At 40.9% G+C, this 24,228-nt stretch overlaps 3 protein-coding genes across 3 annotated transcripts; all 3 read right to left on the bottom strand.

Moving 5' to 3' along the window:
* Nucleotides 1–445: 445 nt before the first annotated feature.
* Nucleotides 446–5,866, bottom strand: ABHD10 (abhydrolase domain containing 10, depalmitoylase). Its single transcript, XM_053454520.1, has 5 exons — nt 5,739–5,866; nt 4,398–4,581; nt 2,786–2,897; nt 2,265–2,402; nt 446–868 (listed from the first exon to the last, which is right to left on the bottom strand). The coding sequence occupies exons 1-5, from the start codon at nt 5,839–5,841 to the stop codon at nt 527–529; spliced, it is 879 nt and encodes a 292-aa protein (XP_053310495.1). The 5' UTR covers nt 5,842–5,866; the 3' UTR covers nt 446–526.
* Nucleotides 5,867–9,022: 3,156 nt separating this feature from the next.
* AUNIP (aurora kinase A and ninein interacting protein) lies at nt 9,023–15,583 on the bottom strand. Its single transcript, XM_053454538.1, has 4 exons — nt 15,335–15,583; nt 13,907–14,054; nt 12,596–12,736; nt 9,023–9,645 (listed from the first exon to the last, which is right to left on the bottom strand). The coding sequence occupies exons 1-4, from the start codon at nt 15,425–15,427 to the stop codon at nt 9,161–9,163; spliced, it is 867 nt and encodes a 288-aa protein (XP_053310513.1). The 5' UTR covers nt 15,428–15,583; the 3' UTR covers nt 9,023–9,160.
* A 3,190-nt stretch (nt 15,584–18,773) lies between these two features.
* On the bottom strand, nt 18,774–19,836 carry BRCC3 (BRCA1/BRCA2-containing complex subunit 3). The gene has a single exon (XM_053454524.1). The coding sequence runs from the start codon at nt 19,797–19,799 to the stop codon at nt 19,014–19,016; it is 786 nt and encodes a 261-aa protein (XP_053310499.1). The 5' UTR covers nt 19,800–19,836; the 3' UTR covers nt 18,774–19,013.
* Nucleotides 19,837–24,228: the final 4,392 nt, after the last annotated feature.

Raw genomic sequence — 24,228 nt, 5'->3', positions numbered from 1 at the left:
ATATTTAAAAAAAGCCTCGGGTGATACCGCTTACAAGAGATGGGCAATATAGCTACAGATAGTACAGCTCAGGCTGAGCCGGAAAATAATTAAATAGTAAACAAACTATAGAGTTTAATAATACATATACAATTTGTTAAATTTAAGTTCATCTATATTTACACTGTGGCCATGATATAATGTAAATTAAATCATCACAGGGAAAGTTTCTATTGGGGTCTGCACCACAACTCCCTGCTTCTCTTTCCCCTCTATTGTTTGCGTTATATCAGGACTATGGTGTAAATATGTGCACTCTATCAGGTGTGCTTACATTTTATCTATGAATTCAGTCTCTATATATCTTAAGCATATTGGTGTGCAGATGTACTGTGTATTTATTGTTTGCATGCATTGGGCTGCCCAAGAGGGCAGCCTCCTCCAGATCTTTGTACCCATTCTGCTATTTGTATATACGGTATTATCACTTTTATATTTACGTGTGCCCCTAGATACACATTGAAATGTATCCATTTTATTTGCCCATTCATCCCAAGGTGGTCAGCTTGTCAATTAAATCATCTATAGTATATACAAGTAGTTTAATGTCATCCTTTTCACTCATTCGATGTAGGCCGTGTTTGCGGAGAATTACATCCACGTCTGTACTTAACACACAGTCAGCAATCTGCATTGACACATGCCATGGGACATCTTCGTCCTTCAAACCATGTATAAGTCTAACAGGGGAGGTTAAAGGAATAGGACTATTTAATAAGCAGTGATTTTCTGCTTCTTTGATAAGAGCATATGGTACGGAGTAGAATCCTTCTTCATTGTATCTTGTCGGCATTCTCCATTCACCTTTTTCTTCAATGGCCTTTTTTTCCTGCATATAATGTAAATGATAAGGAAAAGAAACTGTACACGAGGATGCAGTAATGTTTTAATGTAATACTATATATGCTTCCATTTTTAATCCCATAATTTAATAGGGCTGCAACAACTAATCGATAAAATCGATAATGAAAATCGTTGCCAATGCTCTGAAGAATACCCTTAGTTTTATAACCCGACCTCAAACAGACATCGGACTATAACACTAAGATCCAGATCCTCGTGGCGCTGAAGGAGACCCGGAACCTCCTCTCTGACAGCTGGCGATGCACGCAGACATCCTCAGCTACTGCCCTCCACTTCCGCTGGGGCTTCTATGATAGAGCACCCGCGTGACGTGACCTTCTGGTGCTCCACCATAGAAGCCCTGGTGGAAGTACTGGCCAGCAGCAGCCGAGGTTGTCTGTGCGGATTGAGCAACGTTCGCTGGCTGCCAGAGAGGTGGATCCCCCGCAGCACTGCAGGGGACCTGGATGCTTCTCTCTGGCAGCCAGTGGTTGTCTGTGCGATGCACGCAGACAACCTCCGCTACTGCCGGCACTTCCGCTGGGCTTCTATGATGGAGCACCGGCGTCACATGACCTTCCGGTGCTCAGTCATAGAAGCACCAGCGAAAGTGCCGGCCAGCGGCAGAGGTTTGTCTACGTGCATCGCGCAGACCTCTGACGGCTGCCCCGACTAGACACTGAGGAGCATGAAGCACTGGGGGGGGGTGCAGGGTGGCATATCAGGGGGTATAAGGCATATCTGGGAGGGCGGAGTGGCATATCTGGGGGCATAAGGCATTCAGGGGGTATGTGGCATATCTGGAAGGCAGTGTGGCAAGCCTGAGCTCAGATGTGCATAATTGGGGGGGCAGGTCGGGGGAAAAAAAAAAAAAAAACAAGAAATGCAAGTTTTTTTATTCTGCTGTTTGTTTTTAACATCCAGTTTGTGCATGAAATTATTTTAAATAAACCAAAAAAATGTACATTTATTTTGTATCCGATTAATGGGGGGGAAATCGGCCAACTAACATGAAAATAATCGTTAGTTGCAGCCCTATAATTTAGTTTTAACTAAATTCAGATATTGTGAACACACTAATCCATGTAATAAATAATTTGGTACATAACGATATATTTAAATTGGTATTCATACAGTGCATCAATGATTCCTTGACCTTTGGCAGAATAGGAAGTGCTTCACTGCTGTTGTCAAATAGTTGTACATATTTAACTCAAGACACTTCCCAATCTGCTTAAATTAGGGGTGTTTTCTCTGCAAAGGAAAGAATGCCAGTGATGTCTGAAGATCTAATACAGCGTATGCCGACTATAAGAATGGCACGTATCTGACGAAATTTTACTTTGAAACGCATTGAGTAATAGCATGTTAACAAGAGTTACCTCAAGAGGGAGCTGGTTAAAAATTGTAACAAAATGGTCTGCCGCTGGGGCCACACCAACAAGAGCAGCTATCTTTTCTGGGCGTGCTATTGCTGCAAGAAGCATCAACCATCCTCCCATGCTTGATCCAACCAGTATCTTAATGGGAGAGTAAAAAAATGGTTAAGATTGTATGAAGGATAGGTATGAAGGGGATTATATATCACCAACCACTTGTGGACTGCAACTCCAATTACTACATGGGTTTTAATCCAACAGCAGCAACTGATGCACAACGTTGCTTTCCTTGAAGTAGTATATATCATATATATATATATATATATCCCTCTGAGAGGGTATGTACACCATTTGCTTAACCCCTTCCGTACCGGTGACTAAATATCCAATGCACTTACTGCCTTGCCAGGATTAGCTTGTAGGCTAACAGATAATGGAAATGTCTTCAACGTGATGCATTAAAACCCTTGCAATGAGTTATTATAGGCAGGTAAGATCTGATGTAAATAAGTAAAATTAACAACCTGAGGGCCTTCAGCAACATTATCCAGAACAGAGAGCACGTCTTTCTTCCACTTTCCAATCGTGCCGTCTTTGATATCTCCTTCTGAACTTCCACATCCACTGTAATCAAATCTGGAAAGAAACGTTGTGGCTTAATACTTAATAAATAGAAAAACAACTGTTATGGTATTTATTAAAACTAGGAAGCCCAAACTAAGTGAAACGAATAACAGCAAGCATTCACCCCATGACTTTAAACTTTTGAATGAAAACAGTCCAAGTAATTCAGAGCGTGCCGATATTCGATCGGACTTTCAGTGGAATCAATAACGGAAGAGTTTGAACATTTAAGCTCCCTGACTTAAGGATGCTTTATGTCAGGCCAAAATTATTGAGCTTTTCCTTTAAGAAGGGCTGACATGGCCCTGCTCAAAACACAACAAAACTCGAAAGATGGCTTTCAAGAACTCACCACGCTATAACTAAGCATCAGGCAGGGCTTCTCACAAGAGAAACTTACTAGTGTCATAATGTGCAGGTACAGATGTACAAATGTAATGGCCTGAATGGTCATGGTAACGGAAAAAAAAATGATCAAAGGTTAAATGTATTTCTTAGACAGAGACAAACTGAGCTGAAGTCAAACAGTAGCTGTGTCATGTGTATGCAGTGACTGGTTACTATTATTGTTTTATATAATGACGACATATTACGCAGTGCTGAAAAACGGGATCACAGGAAACCAACAGGAGATGGCACGCAAAGGCATTAAATGTTACCTTTAACCATTTTCTCTTAAGGGACCAGGTCAATTTTCATAGCTTAACCGTAATTAGATTTAGGCAAAGACTGAATAAACAGTTTACAAACCTGTGTATTTTATTTTGTTTATTCAGGACAAACAAGCTAGATACCTGGGGAACCTTCCATACAGTTACATGAGTTTGAGGTAAGAACATTATCTCCCCCCCATACATTTTAAACCAAACAGTGAAGCAATGAAAACAAAAGAATTAGACCTCATCCTCTTTTGTTGCTTTTGTGTGTTACAACTCCCATCACACTCATCATAACCTCTGACTAAGGATGACAGAAGTCCCTTTCTTAAATGAAAGTTTTATTTTTTTTAAACATGTTTATTGTTGGGGGTGTCTGTGAAATTACAATACCCAATCCTTGCATAGTAAATGGGATCAAGCTTTTTTTCTTTTACCAGCATGCCAGCAGTCAGATTGCACAATAGATCAGCTGGCAGCATCCTGGCTCTTTAATCTCCTCCCCTACATGTTTGTTACCATGATTGCAAGCACCCGTACACAACTGCTCATAATTGATGATCTGGCAGGCACCCATATCCAATTGTTCATAGATCAGCTGGCATCAAGCTGTACCTTGTTTTTGTTATCATGGTAGTAAGCAGTCATATTGGCTCAGGAAGAGGCTGCCAATCAGTCACAGACCAAAAGGCAGCTCCTCTTCGCCCCAAAGAGTGGCTTGAATTTAAAAAGTAAATGAGACATCTGTCTTTAACGGAGGTCTCAAGTGTAGTCTTAAACACGTGGGTGTTCAGCTGGGAGGGTAGGAGAAAAAATGTCTTGGCCCTGCATCAAATTGTGAATATTTTTACGTTACCTGATAAATGAATGCCCAAGAGACTTGCAGAAGTCTTCCAGTGCTAATGCTTTTCGAGCATTCATGTCTGATGCATAACCTGGCAGAAATATTACCCCCGGGCTTTTGCCTTTTATGTTTTGATAAGCTAGTTTTGGCAAGTCTTGTCGTGTCAGATATTGCAATGACGACTTCAACCTGAAAGCTTAAAAACAAAATAAATAATGACACATTCACATTAACATCCAACAACTTCATACAATCCAAATAAAAAAAGGAACTTTCATTTGCCTTACTAGTAACAAATAAATAACACAAAAATGTATTTTTTTTTTTTTTTTATTCCAGCATAACAGCGTTTTCAGGTTAAGACGGCAAAGGTAAAGGTGACAACCCATGTCAAGTCCCCAAAAGACAAAACTGCCCTCCTTGATGATTTCAATGGGAGGCATGAAACATTCTGGTTACAAATGAATTTAGCATTAACAATACGTAAAATAAGACCAGTTAGCTTCCCTATGCTCTTCCGATAAGAAACCATAAGCAGGGCTACTAAACACCAACCCCTAATGTTAACGCAGGTAAAGAATATTACCCTGATTTCGTATCATCGGGGAAATCTCCTGCCATTGCAAGTTAAATTAAACTAAACATGGAGGGAAAGTGTGATTTAAGCAAAAGTGCTGAAACAGTCTTAAAATTCATAAAAATATGACACCATATCCTGGCGCTCCACTTTTTAAAGATGGAAGGTGCCAGGCGGAGGAGTGTGAGGACTTGGTACAGCTATTGTGGAGATCAATGATCTCCCGGTTAACCTGCCCACAGGCAGCCTGACGGGCAACTGGCTGCTTGTTATGTAGCAGAGTCCCCACCCCAGACCTGCCTGGGACAGAATACGAGAATAGGTCACCTACTCTGTAAGTAAAGCTGCTGCACATGGTTACCATTGTAATTACCAATTATTGTTGTAGGAATCTCAGAGTAATTCATCCTCTTGCAGCAATAAAAGTTATACTTATTTGATAAAAGCAAATATCAAATACACTGTTTTCCTTGGTTATTAAAACACACATGATTATAAACCAAACTTTTAGGAAATTGATATTTGGAATGTAAGACTCATGTGTACTAAAAATCATGCTTATTTAACACGATACCCTATGAAGCCTGGAACTAATTTTTACTGGGAACCCGTATTTACTAGAATATATGTGCAATTTCGTTTTACCAGGAGCCTTGTCAGAAACGGTTTCTGATTAACGTAATGATTTTGGTTATGTGAAACGATATGGATATCAGCGTTATGGAGCACGGCTTTAAAAGGGAACGAACTTTACATTCCCGCGTTCGTTACCTCACCTGCAAGCTTAGGGACAGTGGCTTTGGGCTGCAACAGAGGCGCCCCGTACCGGGTGAACGTCAACACCCAATTCCATGATCTCCGCGAACCGAAAGACGCCATCTCCCCCAAATCTCGCCTGTCCTCCTGACCCGTGTCGTAAAGCAACGCGAGATCTTCGGCTTCACCAAACAGGAAGCGAAAGCGAATTGATTGGTCAGCGTTGTTAGGATTATAATAGTTTTTTTAAGGTTTGCGTGCATGATTTGTTGTGAGAGAAAAAATGCGGAAGCAAGCAAATTGTAGCGTTAATGTATCCATTAACGCATGAGTTAATTCCAACCTAGATAAACCCTTTTGAGTCAGGGATCAGGGCACATTTTCCCACGTGAGGCATTTTTGCAGTTTTACTACAGAGCTATGAAAGAGCCATGCATACACATCCTACAGGTTATATTGAAGGACACGTTAATGGAAAGTTTACTGTTTTTCTCTTACTAATGAAAAATGCATATTACAGTATTCTGTGAGTACTTTGGTGTGCATTCTTCCAGAACAAAAATGAAAGCATGTAACTGACACAGAAGCTGCAGCCCTGCTCTGCAGCTGTCCTCCTTCTCCATAGTCCGATTTTAAAAGCCGTGGAAGCACTTTCCACGCATGCCCGTTGGGGGTATGAATAGACCCAGAGTATTCCCCTGAACCAGGACTGGAGGTAAGTATATTACATAAGCAAAGATGTGTTTGGCCAAATACATCTCCTGCATCGCATTTAGCTAGTGGGTGGGAAAATGTGGGCATGGTGGGGGGATTCTGCAGAAACCTCTGAGCTATTAAATAAACAAAGGTCTCTGCGGCTGCAGCAGCTATCACAGGTTACCTCACAGTGCTATGAAGCTGAATGCTGCAAGGTGGCCTTGCCTCTGGCCTCACCCACTTCTACCCTCAATGTCAAACAGTAGGCTGGCAGTAAGCGATCCGGGCACACATAAAAAGGTGTTAAATTCCTTACTTGTTGGGGAAAAACGTGGGTGAAAATCCACATGCCCACATGTATGAAAAGGTTTGTATCTCTGGTGCATCTGTTGAGGGCTGCAACCCCCATTCAACTTGTCATCATTCTGTCCGAAGATGATCAGAATTGCAACCTCTGACCCTCTGGTCCTTTTTTTTTTTTTTGTTCAAAATAAAAATATACATATTCAAATAAATGTGTCCTTACACCTTTGTTTTCTTTTTTACGTTTGTCACAGGGCGCAATGAGTTTTATGGGAGTTTGCTATGACATCACTTTTCCTGATCGTAGTAGCAGAAGATGTGGCTTTTTTTTTTCCTACCAACATGCTAGCTGACCTATTTTTTTCCAACACAGTTTACTGTAGTAGCAAGCAACCGTATTTGGCTGCAGCAGTCAGACATTCATATGTTTTATGCTAAGAGAAGTTGTTTATCGATCTATGACCGTTATGCATCTTTCTATTCAGAGGGAGCCCTCTTATTTAAAATGTAACGTGACTTTTCTCTTAAACAGAAGCACTGTTTGTACAGTTTAACACAAAAGCAAGTTCACTGCCGGGTGGAACAAGAGATGATCATCCACTAGGCTCCAGTGTCACCATGTATAAGATATGTGGTTGGCTTCCAGAGTCCTATTGGTATTGCAAATCCATCTGGCGCTTCAAGGATTAAGGTGGTTTGTTGACTTGAAGACCCCCTTTTCTTTTGATCTAAATTTATAAATATTATACAGCAGTTATTCTAAAAAATTTATATATACTAAAATAGTTAACTTGAATAAACTCCAACATTTAATTATGTATCTTGATTTTAGAAATAAGTCACTTATGCAGAGAGATATAGATATATAAAAAAAAAAATTTTGGCAACTACAGACATGTGCAAATGGGACAAAGATGATTAGGACTAATTTTTGCATTTGTTCTTGGCCCAGTCGAATTCAGAGAAAGAATTCTGTTTCCTGCCAGTCCGTTTTGAAAACCAGGTACCATTTAAAATACGGAAATTAAATTAGTTGACCGATACCCACATTTATTCTCACACACTCATTTTTATTCACGCTCTTGTGCTCTCAATGTCTCCCTACCTTTTCTGCTCACCACTTCTGCATCTCGCACCTTTGGAAGCGAAGCTGTGAGACACGGAAGCGGTAAGCAGATGAGTGTGTGTGAGAGTAGGAATGAAAACCTGCGAACTTCAGACAAAATTCATAGTTTGTTAATCAAAAGCATACAGGATATACACATGTTCCCAGAGGCACATATTGAGTAGCAGACAGGTCTATTCACTTAACAGCAAGTTCATTTAGTTAAAGTGCCAATGAAAGAAGAAAATTAAAAATAACAAATCTGCATACCCTGTCCGCAGCTCGTATTGACAAGAATACAACTAGAGGAGGATTCTCTCACCAACGAGTGTTTCTATAGGTTTAACCACCCCATCCCACCTGGCACAAGTCAGCCTTAGTTTGTTTTAATCCTCCACAAACACATCTGAGCACAGGATGGGGTACACAATTAGCATGTTTAGCTGAGCTCCCCCTTAATAGGTTATTTAGCCCCTACATCACTGTACCCGACATAAGGCAAACATTGTCTGGTTTAACGAGTGCAGTGTTTCAAACGTAATGGCTAGTTAATGTCATGCATCAACAATTGGGTGCTAGGCTGAGCCTATCCCAGAACAGTAGCAGCAGCAAGAACATGAAAATTATTCACACTTTTCCTGATGCCAGTACCTTACTTTTAGCTGTACTCTGGGCACCCACTACCACTAGCCTAAAACAAATTAAGTATACAGAGTTTAGTATTAACATAAAAAATGACAGAACCATTATACTTCAATAAAATGGTTTAATTAAAAAATAAAATGTAAAATATTGGATCAATAAAAAAGCGAAGAAAGATTATAGTAGTTGGAATGCTAGTTAGACTCTATTAGAGCGGCTCATATTTCACCAATAAACAATACAGTACTCTAGAGCAGACCTTCTCTGTTTACGTACCAAGAACCCTGTAAAAGAATAGTAGAAATGTAAAAGTTAGCATTTTATTCCCCTCACATGCATTGTAGAGGCCAGCTTATCAAGTTATAAACCGGCGACTAAACTGCTAAAGGCCTCACAAAAATACTTGCAGGATGGCCAGCCAAAGTTGTCAAGAGAGCTTTTCAGCAGCTTCACATCTCAAAAATGCAGTCAATTAGACATAAACATCAGGCCCCATATTTATTTAAAATGCTTTAGTTATAAACGTAATGATTTTTGCTTACAAAAGCTTAGCTCAGTGTTATCTGTGAAATTACCTAAGAATGGGAACAAATTTTCAGCATATAGCAGTTTCATGCTTTATAGCTACTCCAAGCCGCCACTTTCTTACACACACCACTTTTCTTTCTTTGAAGGAGCCAAGTGTAGCTCACACAATCAGTGTTTTATGACCAAGTTGCCTTCAGAGTCTTGGGTAAATATCCTCTGCAGGGAGTCCTCATCACACAGTGACTGTGATATAGTAGGTGGACTTGTAATATCACAAGCAATGTTTGTCCTGTCCTGAAGTGGAAGAGATGTATGACATTTCCTCCTCTGGTCACATACAGATCTATGACTTATCACTTTGTACCCTTGACTGTCTTGTGTGAAGAGTTGGCCGACAGATAAAGACTGAGAAAGACTGTCTTGCTCCTTATATTCTTTAGAGCACAGAGATGAGATAGAGGAGCTAAATACAAATTCTCCATTTGGCTTCCAGGAGACCATAGAGTTCTCCAAATCCTCATGGGTCCTGAAACATGAAGGACTAATCTGGGAGGATGCAGAATTCTGTAGCATAGAATTTCTTTCGGTTGCTCTTGCTGTGAATACATTAGACCCACTATCCTCTGAATAATGCGTGTTCTGTACAATTGATCCTAAAACACAGACAGAAAATCGTTAAGAGCACCTGTCTCAGAAACTTTTATTATTATTATTATCTTTTATTTATATAGCGCCAACAGTTTACACAGCGCTTAATACAATACATAAATTCAAGGGGTATAACAAGACAAGAGTTGACAGACTAAGACAAATCGATACATTAGGTGGAGAGAGCCCTGCTCGCAAGCTTACAATCTTAAGGACTGCATATTTTTTCCCTGCCCTAGACATCTCTCCCTGCCATTAACCATATGGAGAGATCGACCGCTGTCATCATATTCAAGCCAAGTGCCAAAACTCTTTTAATATGGAGGGCTAATATTACAGTCAACCGACATATCCCATAATTTAACGAAAGCATCCGCCAGTCTGGCATATAAAGCATTTCTGATGGAGCAAAATAAGGTATGTTTTTGTCACTGCAAATGTACGTTACAATATACTTCCCTGTATTTTATGTTCAAGGAGACCCCATACCAAGGGACTTCCATTAACCCCTTAACGACAATTGCCGGTCCTGGCACGACACGGAAAAGCATGTGCTTTACGACAATTGACGTGCCAGGACCGGCACGTCTTTAAACGGGTGCAGAAAGCGATCTGTTTTCGCTTTCTGCACCCAAAAAACGTTGCCGAATGCCTCGACCTCAAGGCATTCAGCAACGCCGCGATCGGAACGAAGGGGCCATCTCTGGCCCCTCCACGGGGCGTCAGCATCCGCCATACTTTGTATGGCGGCGGACGCCCGTTTTAAAAGCGTTTAGGAGGCGATCGACGATCACCTCCTAAACTTAAATGGTGTCGCTGGAATGCCTCGATCAGGAGGCATCCAGCGACACCAAACACTTACCTTTCGATGGGCTGTGACCGCTCCGGAGAGCGGTCACAGCCGCCGCTGCCGGTGATCTTCGCCATCAAGCAAGATGGCCGCTGCCCTGTAACAGGAACCAACAAATTTTAAATTTTGCTAGATGGTCCAGACCATCTAGAGAACTTTGGCTCCACTTGCAGGTTGAATACAGGTACTGCATTCACCATGCAAGTCAATGGAGCCCAGCTTTCTAATCACAGTGTGATTAGTAAAAATAAATTAAAAAATAAAATAAAATTAATAATAATTAGAAAAAAAATAGTAAAATGTAAAAATCATTTCCCACTGATGTCACTATCAGGGGAACCTCCAAGTTGAAAAAAAATGTAAAAAAAAAATGTCAAAAGACAAAAAAAAATTAAATATATATATATATATAAAAAATATATTTTTGTGAGCAAGTCCTAAAATTAGCATATTAGCTTAAAACAATTCTCGCATGGAAAGAGTTAAAATACTGGCATATTAAATGCCCGTGGGGTGTCTACTTTTAAAAAAGGTATGATTTGATGGGGTAAATTGAATTGGCCGGGTTCAACAACGTCCCAATTAACACCGGGGGAAGGATGGCCACACATCTAATTTCCAATTAGAAAAATGCACACGTACCAAATGTGGCCTGTTAGTTCCCACAAAAATGACACACCCATGCATGTGGGGTATCACTGCACTCAGGAGATGTTGCTGAACACATTATGGGGTGTCGTGTGATAGCGGCATATACCAGGAGCTGTAAATTCATACATAAAGTAGGTGTGTGTGGGAAAAATACACACACAAAAATACTACTGCAAACTTTGAAAAAATGCTGGTGGTAAAATATGTGCATGCAAAGAGTTAAAATACCAGCATTTAAAATAGTTTTGAAAAATATATGGTTTTGTTGGGCACACTGAAATGGCCCGGCTCAAAGATGTACCAAATAGGGCATGGGCAGTGGATCCCCAAATGCCAAAGTTCAACATTGAAAAATGCGCATGCCCCAAATGTGGCCCTTTTGGCCCCAAACAGCCAGGCAAAATCATTCATGTGAGGTATCGCTGTACTCAGGAGATGTTGCTGAACACATATTGGGGTGTTTTGTCATAGTGACATATACGAGAACTTTTTAATTCATACCTGAAGTAAAATGTGTGTGGAAAACCAAATGCAAAAAAATGACTACCACAAAGTTTGACAAAGACTGGTGGTAGATATGGTGCATGGAAAGAGTTAAAATACTAGCATTTGAAATACCCTGGGCTGTCTAGTTTTCAAAAATATATGACTTGATGGGGTAAATTGCATTGGCCGGGTTCAAAGATACCCGAAATGGCACATGGGGGGAAGAATTACCAGATTTGGAAAAAATGGCTTTGAAATAGCAAAACGCTACCTGTACTTATTGCCCCATAATGGGTAGAAAAAAGCAAAAAAACATAAAAACATTGGGTATTTCTAAACTCAGGACAAATAGTAGAATCTATTTAGCAGTTTTTTTCATTACCTTTTATAGATGAGTAAAAGATTTTTCAACTAAAAGTTAGAAACAGTCATTTTTTTCTAAATTTTTCACCATATTTTATACTTTTTTTAATAGTAAATAATATGATACAATCAAAACAATGTCATCTAAAGAAAGCCCTTCTTGTCCTGAAAAAAACAATATCTAATGTGTGTGGGTTCAGTAAACGGGAAAGAAGAAAATTACAACTAAACACGAGCAGTGCAGAAATGTTAAAACGGCCATTGTCACGAAGGGTACAAAAAGTAAAATCAGCCTTTGTCACGAAGGGGTTAAATCATAGCTCTTGGGAAGAGGGGGTTTTGTTGTGATTCTAGCCATTATACATACCCCCATCCCTAAATCTATGGAGACTGCAATACCCTGTTTCACACGTGAACCAGATGTTATAGTGTAATCTGGGTCAGTAAATTAAATATGAAAAAAAGACCATTTTTGTCTAAGCTGATATTTTGAAAGCCATAGTCTATACAAGATTTTGAAATATCTGAATTGGAGCCGCACACACATGGACTAAACAACCCATTTCTCATAGAAGAGTCATAAAGATTACCAGGATATTGGTTACCTGTGCAATTTAGCACTTTTGGAGACCCCAAACTTTCTTGGGTTAATGATTCCAGCTGGTTGAGTTCTTGGTTAGTGCTTTCTGGTGGAGCATTTTCATTTATCGCAGTGGGGGAGTCTGTCTGCAACATATGCTTCTTCCCTGCGAAGAGAGAAAAAAAATATGCATTTTTTTTTTTAAGCATTTCTAGTTTTTGCATAATATGTTTTCAGGAAGATGCATATTACCCCAATCTTCTACATAAACAAACTCACACTGATCACTTAGCTGGATATACAAAACTACTGAAAGGGTATGGTGGAAAATCACCCAAAATATAATATGATAACTAGCATTGCCATCCACTGGTAAAGGAGGTTATTTGGAACAAAAACATTAAATTTGTTAACGTCAACCTGTATTACTGTATAGCGTACTACATTTTCTTCTCAAGAGGAAAATATACTTTTCCTCCACAGAACTTCCCTTTTAGGTGGACAGCAATAATATATGTTATAGAATTTACACTGATCAGCCATAACTTTATGACCACCTCCCTTATAGTGTGTAGGTCTCACTTTTCCAGCCAAAACAGCCCTGACCAGTTGAGGCATGGACTCCACTAGACCTCTGAAGGTATGCTGTTGTATCTGACCCCCAAGACTTTAGCAGCAGCTCCGTTAAATCATGTAAGTTGCAAGGTGGGGCCTCCATGGATCGGACTTGTTTGTCCAGCAAAACTCACAGATGCTCAATTGGATCTGGGGGTTTTGGAGGCAGAGTCAACACCTTGAACTTGTTATTGTTTTCATCAAACCATTCTTGAACCATTTTTGCTTTGTGGCAGGGCGCATCTTCCTAATGAAAGATATCTAACATCCATCTGAATGGCAGTGCCCAAGGTTTCTCAGCAGAACATTCCCCAAAGCATCACTTTGCCTCCGCCGGCTTGCCTTCTTCTGATCCTGGGCCATATATTCTCTAGGTAAGAGATGTACACGCACCCTGCCATCCACGTGATGTTAATGAAAATGTGATTCATCAGGCCACCTTCTTCCATTGCTCCATTATCTTTTTCTTATGCTCACATGTCCATTGTAGGCACTTTCACCCCATCACAATTTGACCCTTGCCTATTTTTCTAACCACTTCTAACACATCAAGGACAAAATGTTCACTTGCTGCCTAATATATCCCACCAACTGAGAGATGCCATGTTAAGATTATCAGTGTTATTTACTTCACCTGTCAGTGGTCATAATGTTAGTGGTTGATCAGTGTATAGTTCTACTAACTAAACAGAAATAAAAGAATGTGTGCCAAAGATCTTACCAGCTGGTGTGAAGAAAGAGTACATTGAGGTTTGCTTGGTGCAAGGCTGGACTATCCTTGTTTGAGTGAAGTCAAACACAAAAGCATTAGAGGCATTCTTTCTTGCAATTGGATTGAACCGTTTTGAAGAGGCACAAGGAATCACCATCTAAGAAGAAAATAAAAATTAAAATACACAAATGAAACAATTCACATCATGTGTGCCCCATAGTTCAACTCCCGCTTCCTACCAGAACACATACTTTCTTCTCATTACATAAAAGCTCAGTTTTAACCCCTTAACGACAATCCACGTACATGTACGGGGTTGCCACGCAACGCGTTAATGACAATGCCCGTACATGTACAGGCTGCCGTTAAATAGCTGCATCGCCGTGATCAGCGGCTTTGCAGCATTCACGGAAGCCTCACAAGTGAGGCAGAGTGTGGATCCGGGGAGGAAAGCCCTCCCCGGAAGAAAAATGGCCTTCCGGCTAAAACAGCTTAGGAAGCGATCGGAATCTGGTTAACCCTTTCACGCTCCTATAGATAGGATAGGACAGATATGCAACAAAAAAAGGTGGCAAGATGCCCCTTAGGACAACATCTCCCCACTACTACACCAGACATTCAGGTTGTCTAACAGTATGGACTCTCACCTGTCAGCAGAAGACATGACATAAATAAAAATAAAACAAAAACAAAAACAAAAAAAAACGCCATCGTGACATCACTGGGATCTGGCATCCAAAGGGATCACTATCCATAATGCACAGTAAGGTACAGTAAAATCAAAAAATAAAGATTTCTTTGAAAAAAGTGCCCCAACCACTACGAAGTAAAAAAATAAAAAAACCACAAGCCCCCTACCCCTTAAGTCAATATCAAAAATACCAACAAACACAAAGCGTGTGGGGTATTACATCAGGGGATGTTTTGGGTTATTGGGTTATTTCCTTGTTGTGTAGAAGAGATCATTAGCCAAATTGCAATATATATATATATATATATATATATATATATATATATATATATATATGTAAAAATATCACTAATTATTTTCTAGGTTTTAGAAGAAACCCCCTATTTCTAATTTGTGCGGGTACATCAAATACGGAAAAAGAGAATCATAGTTTGAGAGGCACATGGTAAACATCGTTCCCCCTTTGGAGTAAAGAAAGAAAAAAAAAACCCTACGGTTATGTAGAATACGTAAGCATGAAGGGGTTAAAGCAGACAAAAAACGTTCTCCCTTTCTAATGCTAAAGAATTAAAAAACGTTTAGTATATTTTAATTATTCACGGGGTAGGTAATGTTATACATTGTGAATAACGGCAACATTACAAAAGGAAAGGGATGCAAGATCAGTAAAAATGTTACGCAACAGCAAACTGCTACTTGTCAATTTTTGCTTTACACTGGTACGATGTTATCTTTATAAAGCATACCTGTTGCGGTCTCCTCTTCAGTTCGGAAGTGTCCAGCCAGACCCCGCACTCTTCGGGTTGCAAAACCCGGGAACTTTTCCCTTTTAATTTCATATTAAAATAGACAGAACGGGTGACGTAACCGTTTACACCTACCACCCTGTCGTGGCCCAAAAGAGTGTATGTCGTCAGACTAAATAAAGGACGCTAATATCTGTTACACATATTCCCTTCGAAATGCAAACGATCTACCCCAGGCACAATTAAATTACGCGCGGGGTCTTCAGACACATAGCTCTCTAGCGCTCCGCCTGACAGGCGTCCTCCGCATTGCCTGTTCTAAAAATGCAAAGAAACTGTCTTTAATCAGTTTACTCGATCGGTTATTGAAGCCTATTCTTTCTAGTACAAAATCATAGAGTTTCAGTTATAACCACTACACAGTTCTCCTTTTCTAGGCACATACCTGCTAATGGCATTATATATGGCAGTGGATGTGAACACTATGTGCTGGCCTGACCTTTGGAGCGCCCCCTTGGTTTCATTGCTAAAGCCATCTGCGATAACAAAACGTATGGGAGTACAGATACAGATATTCTATACTCCGACTCGTTTAACATTGCTTACTTCTTTGCATCACTGATCATTTACTACTCTGTGTAAACTATGTATAAGATATGTATTACTGCTTGCAACGTTAAATGATTAAAAACATGAAAAATAACCACCGGCTCAATGTTTAAACCACCCAGCAAGGATGCCATAAAGAGGGAGCCACAGGTGTATAGCTCCCACGTGCCCCGGTAACCGAGGTGACCAGTGGGGTGACATAACGTGCATTAGTGTAAAAGCACACGGTGTTAGCATGATGCCGTTATAATGTATAAGTGTTCGTTTTCGTATGAGCATGTTTAAATATGGTGCTGGAGTTTCAGCCTAGCGTTCATGGTGTAAGGAAGAAGAGGAGGAACAGTGTGTGTGTGTGTGTGTGTGGTGTGTGTGTGTAAGAATTAGTGGCAATTGGAGTGAGTTTGCATGTTAGTATGGGGGTGGCACAGATACTACAAGCCGTAGTATATACAAATTTTAACATCTCTGCGGGCTTGGGGTAAAGGGAAGCCTGGCTGTGCCCATCACATCCAAATTACACCTGCAAAAAAGACTGGATTAAGCCTTCATAATGCAGTTACATTGGTGACAATATCACACATTTCTACAATATGTAACAGAAAATTTTGGCTTCCCAACTTTCATTCTTAGACCTGTGATTCTATAAATGATTCTCTATGGTTAATATCACAATGCTTTTGAGTATATCTCCTATGGAGGTTACTGTATATCTATTTTTTCTGGCTAGAACATTTCCAAGAAGCTACATATTTGTAAAATATGTCTGGCTGAATTGCGCATTCAGCTTTATACGAGTTTTCTTTTAAAAATAATTTCGTTAATACAGACAACTATTCGAAACAAGAAGAGACCCCAATGAGACAAAAACAAAGCGGACAGCCCCACATTCTTGTTTGCATTTGTTTGTTTTTTTTTTTTTTACTTGCTATCACGATATCTTTCCCTACCTTCTCCTCTGTCGGGGATAGCAGACCAAGAAGACAGAAGAACAAAAAGAGGAATGGCAAGCAGCAGACCTGAGGAAGAGTAGATTGGGACACAGAAATGGTTGGTGGAGAAGGTAAGAGTAATTTAGTTTCTGAATGGAAAAAGCCCTTCGAACCAAAGAGCAGGAAACAAAATTTGCAGTCCAAAAACGAATTAACCAAAAACGAAACAAAAAATTTGTCCAAATTACATACATACATACACACACACACACTGCTCTCCGATTCGACAATGGCCAATACACAACACACGAGAGGGGATTAGGGAAATAACACAAACTTTGAAATGGAAAGAGGATGAATGAAGCAGGCAATCACAGAAAAACTCTCGCATAATAAATGGAAAACATATTGTGCACACGTGCACAGGGGTCTGAACAGACCCTCACCTGCAGTGCTCCCCTAAGCCAGCACTGAAACTGACTGGAAATCACGATCAGCCAGACGCATCTCCTGTACATCATCGAACCAGGGGGATAGGGACAGGAGCAAATGCATATGGGGGTATTCTACAGAATCCTCCCATGCATTTGCAAAAGGAACACCCCGAAAATGTTTTGGCTATCGAAGGGATGTCAGGGAAAAAGCAAAATACCTGTGGCACAATAACTTTCCTGGCACCTTAGTAACAGAATACACCCAAAATATAATTAACAAAATGTCCATTTTTTATTGCCGAATGCATATTATGTATTGCAGTTAATGTGAAATTTCTATAACATGGTAACATGGAAGTTTATCGTGGTTACCAAATAGCACCATACCAACTCCTCAAAATACATAATATTTTTAAAGTCTGACAATTTCTAAAAACAATAGTATGCTTCTGCATACATTTCAATGTGTTTGGACTGACCACCCAAGAAGTCCAGTCAAAAGAACAAGACTACATGCAGTTAACTCCTCAAGGAGTTATGGATTTATGGTACAGGATTAGAGAAGTTTTCCTGTTTTTGGCTATGTATACTTACACAAATTATAGTTTTTTTTTGGGGGGGGCTGGTTTTTAAATCACATACATATATGTGCAAAACTTTTTTATGAATAAAACTTAATTGGATTAAACGAAAAAATATTCTGTTTTTCAGGTGTGTTATTATACAGGTAATATAAAAATATATTTAACCTGCCTAGTTTTTTTTCAGATCTACCTAATCTTAAATCCCCACTAACTACAAAAGAGTAACTATATATACACACATGAATACATAGGTTAAAAAAACCTGGAAAACGGGAACACGGTAAGTGCATGGGATCTGCTGTATATTGACCAATCTGGTTATTGATGTGGGACTGTTTTTTTTTATGACGTAACAGGTACGTCACCGGTCCTGTAGGGACATCTTTTTATGATATACTTGGTACCTCATTGGTTGTGATGGGGTTAAATATGACAATAGCACTATAAACAAAAATTGAAGCGAATATATTGACTTAACTGCCAGGGGAAGAAACTATCTACCCTTTAAGCATTTAAGATTAAAGTACAGATGAAAAGCAGGGGCATAACGTAAAAGCCCCTGCAATAATGACTTTTGCAGCACACACACATATATAGCATGATTATTTATAAATACATTTTAGTACAAAACCAGCACCTTGTATTTTCTTGCTCCACAATAAAACCACATATCTTTACATACTAACTTAATACAAGGAGGGTCAGGTCCAGATAGCCAGGTAAGTGGTAGGGGGTCAGGCCTAGGGCAACATCCAGCCGACAGCCAATCAAATCCCAAACTGTGTGCATCCATGGAGTTTGGGGAACACAACACAATTTACAGGGGATTTTTTTTTGCTTCACAACAAAAAAGTATGCGTAGGGGTAATACCAGATGAAACAGTTTTTTGTATGTTTTCTTTTTTACTGTTTTATTATACATTTTGCAAGGCTTCAGAAAAAGACATATACCACAGCAGTGTGAACTGCAATAAAATAGCAACGGCACCAACAATGATGGAGATTAAGACATGTCCTATGTTACTTATGTAGTAATGTAATATAACAAAAAGAAGAGGTCTTGGGCACACTCCTGTTCATCAGTGAAGACTCGAGCACCCCCTGTGCCCTCTCCACAGTCTGATCAGTTAAGGGAGTCTAGTTCCTGCATGAGCTGCTCTTTCTCCAGCTCTAATTCCAGCACACGCTGTCGGTTGTGCTGCAGGCGGTCCTCCAGCCACTGCAAGAGCGGCCCACTGATGGCAGACATCTGACCGCACAGGTTCTTAGTAAACACAGAACCGTTGTGAATCTTCGTGACTGAATCCAAATGTCCGAGGCTGTGTATCCTGCGGTAGGCATCCTGTTCCTCCTGGCAAAGGATTCTGGGAAGTTCCACTGCGGATTCCAAACAAACCTTCCGAATTGTGTCATGTGGGACCACATGCAGGGGCACCTCGATCCTCTCGTACTCGGTGCCTTTCTGCGCTTGGACCGACTGGAAGCAGGTGTATAATATGCGTCCCGTCTTTGTGTTCTTGTCTTCGATAAAGCAGGAGAAGATAAGACCCACAAAGCCACTGTCCATCATCTGATACATAGCCTGGGTGCGCACGTCCACATGAGAGGGCCACACGGTGATGTGTGGGTGGGAATGGTACCAGCCGACCACCCGCATGGGGCGTCCTGTTATCTCCGCCAGCCGGTCAGCCTCGGTGGTGGCTGCGGATAGCTGCTCCGGGGAAATCTCCACTCGGTCCTTCCTCTTGTCGGACCGCCGTAGAATGATTACGGAGTAGATATGCACCACGCGATGTGTATCCACTTCCCCGATACACAGCCCCATAACCTCCTCCCTCTCTGTACTCAGAGAGTGGGTCACACAGACAAGGAAAGCATCCCCTTGAATATGTACAGCCTGTACCGCCATTATTCCCGGGCGATATCCGGGCTGCTATATCATATCCGGAATCGCTATATCCATTTCCTGTCCTTCTCTCTCTCTCACTTCTCAAGGGAAATATATGGTGCTTCCCGCTTTGAGTTCGTGTCCACGGTTATAATCATGATTTTATGGCTCTGTTGTTGTAGCACAATCACAATCGGATTGATACCTATCAGCATGTAAAAAGGTTCTTTTCAGCAAGGCTTTACCTTGAATATTCATGTGACTTTGTCAGATATTGATTGGTATTTATGTAACCGAGTATGAATGTTGTTTACACAGTTTATTTCCAAACTCAACATTCTGCATTTTATTTGTACGTTATTGCGCCTTTTAAGGCTGTACAACTTTGTGAAAAAAGGGACAGAGAAGTCTGTGGCTCACTAAGGTGGACGTATGGCACCCAGGTATCCTGCTAATTGAGATGCCCAGTAGGGTCACCTAATGCAGTGCTACATGCCCTCCTGGTAGTAATGACAGATCGCACTCAGAGTGCTAATTGAGCTGAAGGTAGACATAAGTGACGTAAGTGAGATGGTGTGTTAATGTATGGTGTTATCGTGCGGGTGTTACTGTATAATGTTAGTTTGTATGACAGGACCGCTCGCTGACACCAGCAGGACCTCCTACCCACATCCTGGTCTCTCCAAGGGTCTCTCCAAGCGGCCGGAGTCAGAAAGTTCCCAGGTATGCCAGTCACAGGATCTGACAAAGCTTAAGTACAGGCCTTTGGATTGTGTGTATATGTGTTTGGGCAGGTTATGTTCATGTGTGCATGTGTATTAACAGGTGTTTTGCAAGGACAGTATATGCGTGTAAGGGCAGTGTATGTGTATATGTGTGTGAATGGGAAGACGTCCAGCTAGGGGTAGCAGGCAGGAGGCCGCGTGGGCATGTGACATGGGGCTGCTGCTGGGAGTCCAGATCATGGATAATGGCAGGATTATAGACATCCAGTATCTGCCATGGACCAGATGAAGCCTGACCCAATATCTGCCATGGAACAGATTAAGCCTGACCCATTATCAGCCATGGACCAGATTAAGCCTGACCCAGTATCTGCCATGGACCATATTAAACCTGACAAATGAGGTACAGGAGCTGCACTCAAATGTACAAGGAAAAAAATACTATAAAAAAAAGTGAAGCTTTTTTTACAGCATGTAAAAAATATAATACACCTACCTAAGCAAAAAGAGCAAAAATCAAAGTGACAGAAAAGCAGAGACCATCTAAAACCCCCAATGCTTCAGCCAACAGACATCCTGCAGAATGGAGACTGCTCTCGAGATGTGTCCGGACAGGGGCTGGTATCCGCCAGACAGGGGCATGAGGGAGGATCAGTGTCCTGTCATTGACCAGATTAAGCCGGATCAACCATGGACCAGACTAGAGCCCTGCGCGGGCTCAGACATCACTGGTTCTGGTGGTGCCATTGTGGCACTCTCAGCCATGGTTCCCAGCATGTCTGGATGATCATGGGGATTTTGGATCATTGGCTGCTGAGGGAGTCTTGGGCACCTGGTACATGAAAATCATATGGGACAGCTTGGTGAACATAGCAGTCTTGGTGTATGGGACAACAGGTTAATCCCCTTTTGGCACCTCTAACATACATCCTTAATTTCTTGGCAGAATCTTTTGAAGGTGGAAAGTCTTACCGCTTGATTAATGTTCCGTCTGCGATTTCTAGCGGCCGCATAGGTTTTTCTGGCGTTACGGAGGGGAAGAGCCCTCTGGTTTGCCGCCTTCTTAGGGGCATTCGCATTACTAGACCCATCCGGGCCTCCGTACAAATCCTTGTGGGATGTGGCAGTGGTCCTGGATTTTCTGCATGCCTGGCCAGATAACGAGGCCTTGTCCTGCGGCAGTTATCCGCTAAACTTACCTTTCTGCTCTGTCTGCTGTCTTTCTGCAGGGTGTCCAATGTCTGGTCCTGTCATTTCTTCCAGGTTGGCGACTAGAGCCTGAGGATTTGTGTTCCCTGCTGGTTCTACTACAGTGGTCTGTTTCTATTTGTTCATTCCCTGTTGGGTGAAGAATGTTCGTGTTTACAGACAGCCTCGGAGCAGAAACCCTTTAGTTTTGTCTTTAGCAAGTGAAGTGCGTGGTCGATTGGGTTGAGATCAGGTTCCTTAAAAAAAACGCTGGGTTGTTTCATAGCATGTTTTGAGTTATTGTCCATCTGTAAAGAAAAGTGTCTTCCAATCAACTTTGCTGAATTAGGCAGAATCTAAGCATATCCCTAAGTATATCCCTATACACTTCAGAATTCATCCAGCTGCTTCTGTCCTCTGTCACATCACCAATAAACACTAGTGACCCAGTGCCATTGGGAGCCATGCATGCCGATGCCATCAGACTGCCTCCAGCGTGTTGTACAGATGATGTGGTATGCTTTGGTTCATGACCCGTTCCAAGCTTTTCTTTCTTTCTGTCATTCTGGTACAGGTTGATCTTAGTTTTATCTGTCCAATGTTGTTCCAGGATGCTGGGTTGGCTTTTTTAAAATGTTTTTTTGGCAAAGAAAAATCTGGCCTTTCTATTATTGAGGCTTATGAATGGTTTGCACCTTGTGGTGAACCCTGTGTATTTGCTGTTGTGAAGTCCTATGGTTTTTGGTAGTTTATGGTAGACTTGGATAAAGATATGCCTAATTCCTGGAGAGTGTTCTTCACTTGGCTGGATGTTGTGAAGGGATTTTTCTTTACCATGGAAAGGATGCTACGATCATCCACTAATGTTGTCTTCCATCAATGTCCAGGCCTTTTTATGTTGCAGAGCTCACCAGTGCATTCTTTTTTTCTCAGAATGTACCAAACTGTTGATTGGCCACCCCTAATGTTCCTGCTATCTATCTAAATAATTTTTCCTTTTTTGGAGCCTAAGGATGGCCTGTTTCACTTGCATTGAAGGCAGTGTATGTGGACAGTTTATATGTGTGTGTATGGGCAGGCGCTTTTAAGGGCAGTCTATATGTATATATGTGTACATCATGTACTTTATTTTTGTAGAGGGGTGTAGGGGCCCCAGTGCACTGCATTGCCCAGGGCCTGCAATGCTGTTAAGATGGCCCTGACTAAGAGTCCTAGTCTAAACCCAGCCCCAGATTGCTCTGTATTGAGTAAGGTACAGGGGACAAGCATGTTATATATAGTATCCAAATAAATTAAAATGCTTTAATGTCCCTTACATCCCTCTAAAGAAGAAGGCATATTAAAGTTGGGAGGGGAACCACTCTATTCGACATAATCTGGTGAAAGCAGATGAAAAAAAAATACTTTTAAGAAATATCACTTTATGTGTAGCAGTCTTATTGTAGGTGATACCGTAAGGTGTATGTTCTGTTCATAGTACATTTGGATTAAATAAAACACCTCATGCCAGTCTACCTATGTGGTGTATCTCACCATACCCACACACAAACACATAACCAGACACACACTTACCCTTTCTTCAGCTTGTCTTCATTGCAGCTTCTACAAACACGGTGCAAACTGCCACGCTACTCCCAGGGAGGTCATGCAGTGCAACAATACATGGTCTCGCTCAACCCCTCTTCCTTCTTGAAATTAGGGGCATAAACTTTTAAATCCAGGACTCTGGATTTACCTGTTTATCTCTACTCCTGTAGCACGCTGCTGTCTTGCATGCTGCAATTGCCCCGTTGCCACCCCCCCCCCTGAATCTGCACGTCTCTTGGTTGGTTCTTTCATAGTAATCATACTGTTTATTGGTTTATTTATTCTGATGCCTAACTACACTTATCCGCTGTTTTAACATTTTCAGTATTGTATAAAATATCTAATAAAACAGTTCTTGTTTTGTACAAGTAGTTGTCTACTTTAGTATTAACAGTTCATTTTGTCACTAGAGCATATCTTACCTATATACTAGAATTGCATAGTGTAATTCATGGGACACCCCATCCATCATATTCTATAGATAGGCAGGTATCACCTTTAAATTATTTTGTAAGGATATAATGTCTGATTTATCAATACACATGCATGGCATAATTACCACCAGCTCCAGTCCTGACTTGTGGAAGTTTCAGGGAGAACCCTATGAACATGCGTGGAAAGCAAAACCGGTGCAAATGGCAGTGGAACACTATAGATTTAGAGACAGCTTCTTCTATGGGAAGTGTATTTTTTTCCTCTAACATGCATAGTAACCATTTTACAACTTAATACATACTATTACAGCATATGAAACATGTAGAGGACCATGAGGAAACACATCTCATAGTAAGCACATATTCACGCTCCAGGTACACAGCTGCATTGTTATCTAGTTTGCAGATGAATCAATCCAAGTCCTCATAGATATATGATCACATTACTCATGGCTAATATGTTGGCAAAAAAAACAGTGTTCAGATAGCACATTCTTGAGTGGCTGCTGCTCAGCT

Source organism: Spea bombifrons, chromosome 2, assembly GCF_027358695.1.
Source record: "Spea bombifrons isolate aSpeBom1 chromosome 2, aSpeBom1.2.pri, whole genome shotgun sequence".
Taxonomy (NCBI): domain Eukaryota; kingdom Metazoa; phylum Chordata; class Amphibia; order Anura; family Pelobatidae; genus Spea; species Spea bombifrons.
The sequence above is the reverse complement of the archived record's forward strand: the minus strand, read 5'-3'. Positions and strand labels throughout refer to the sequence as shown.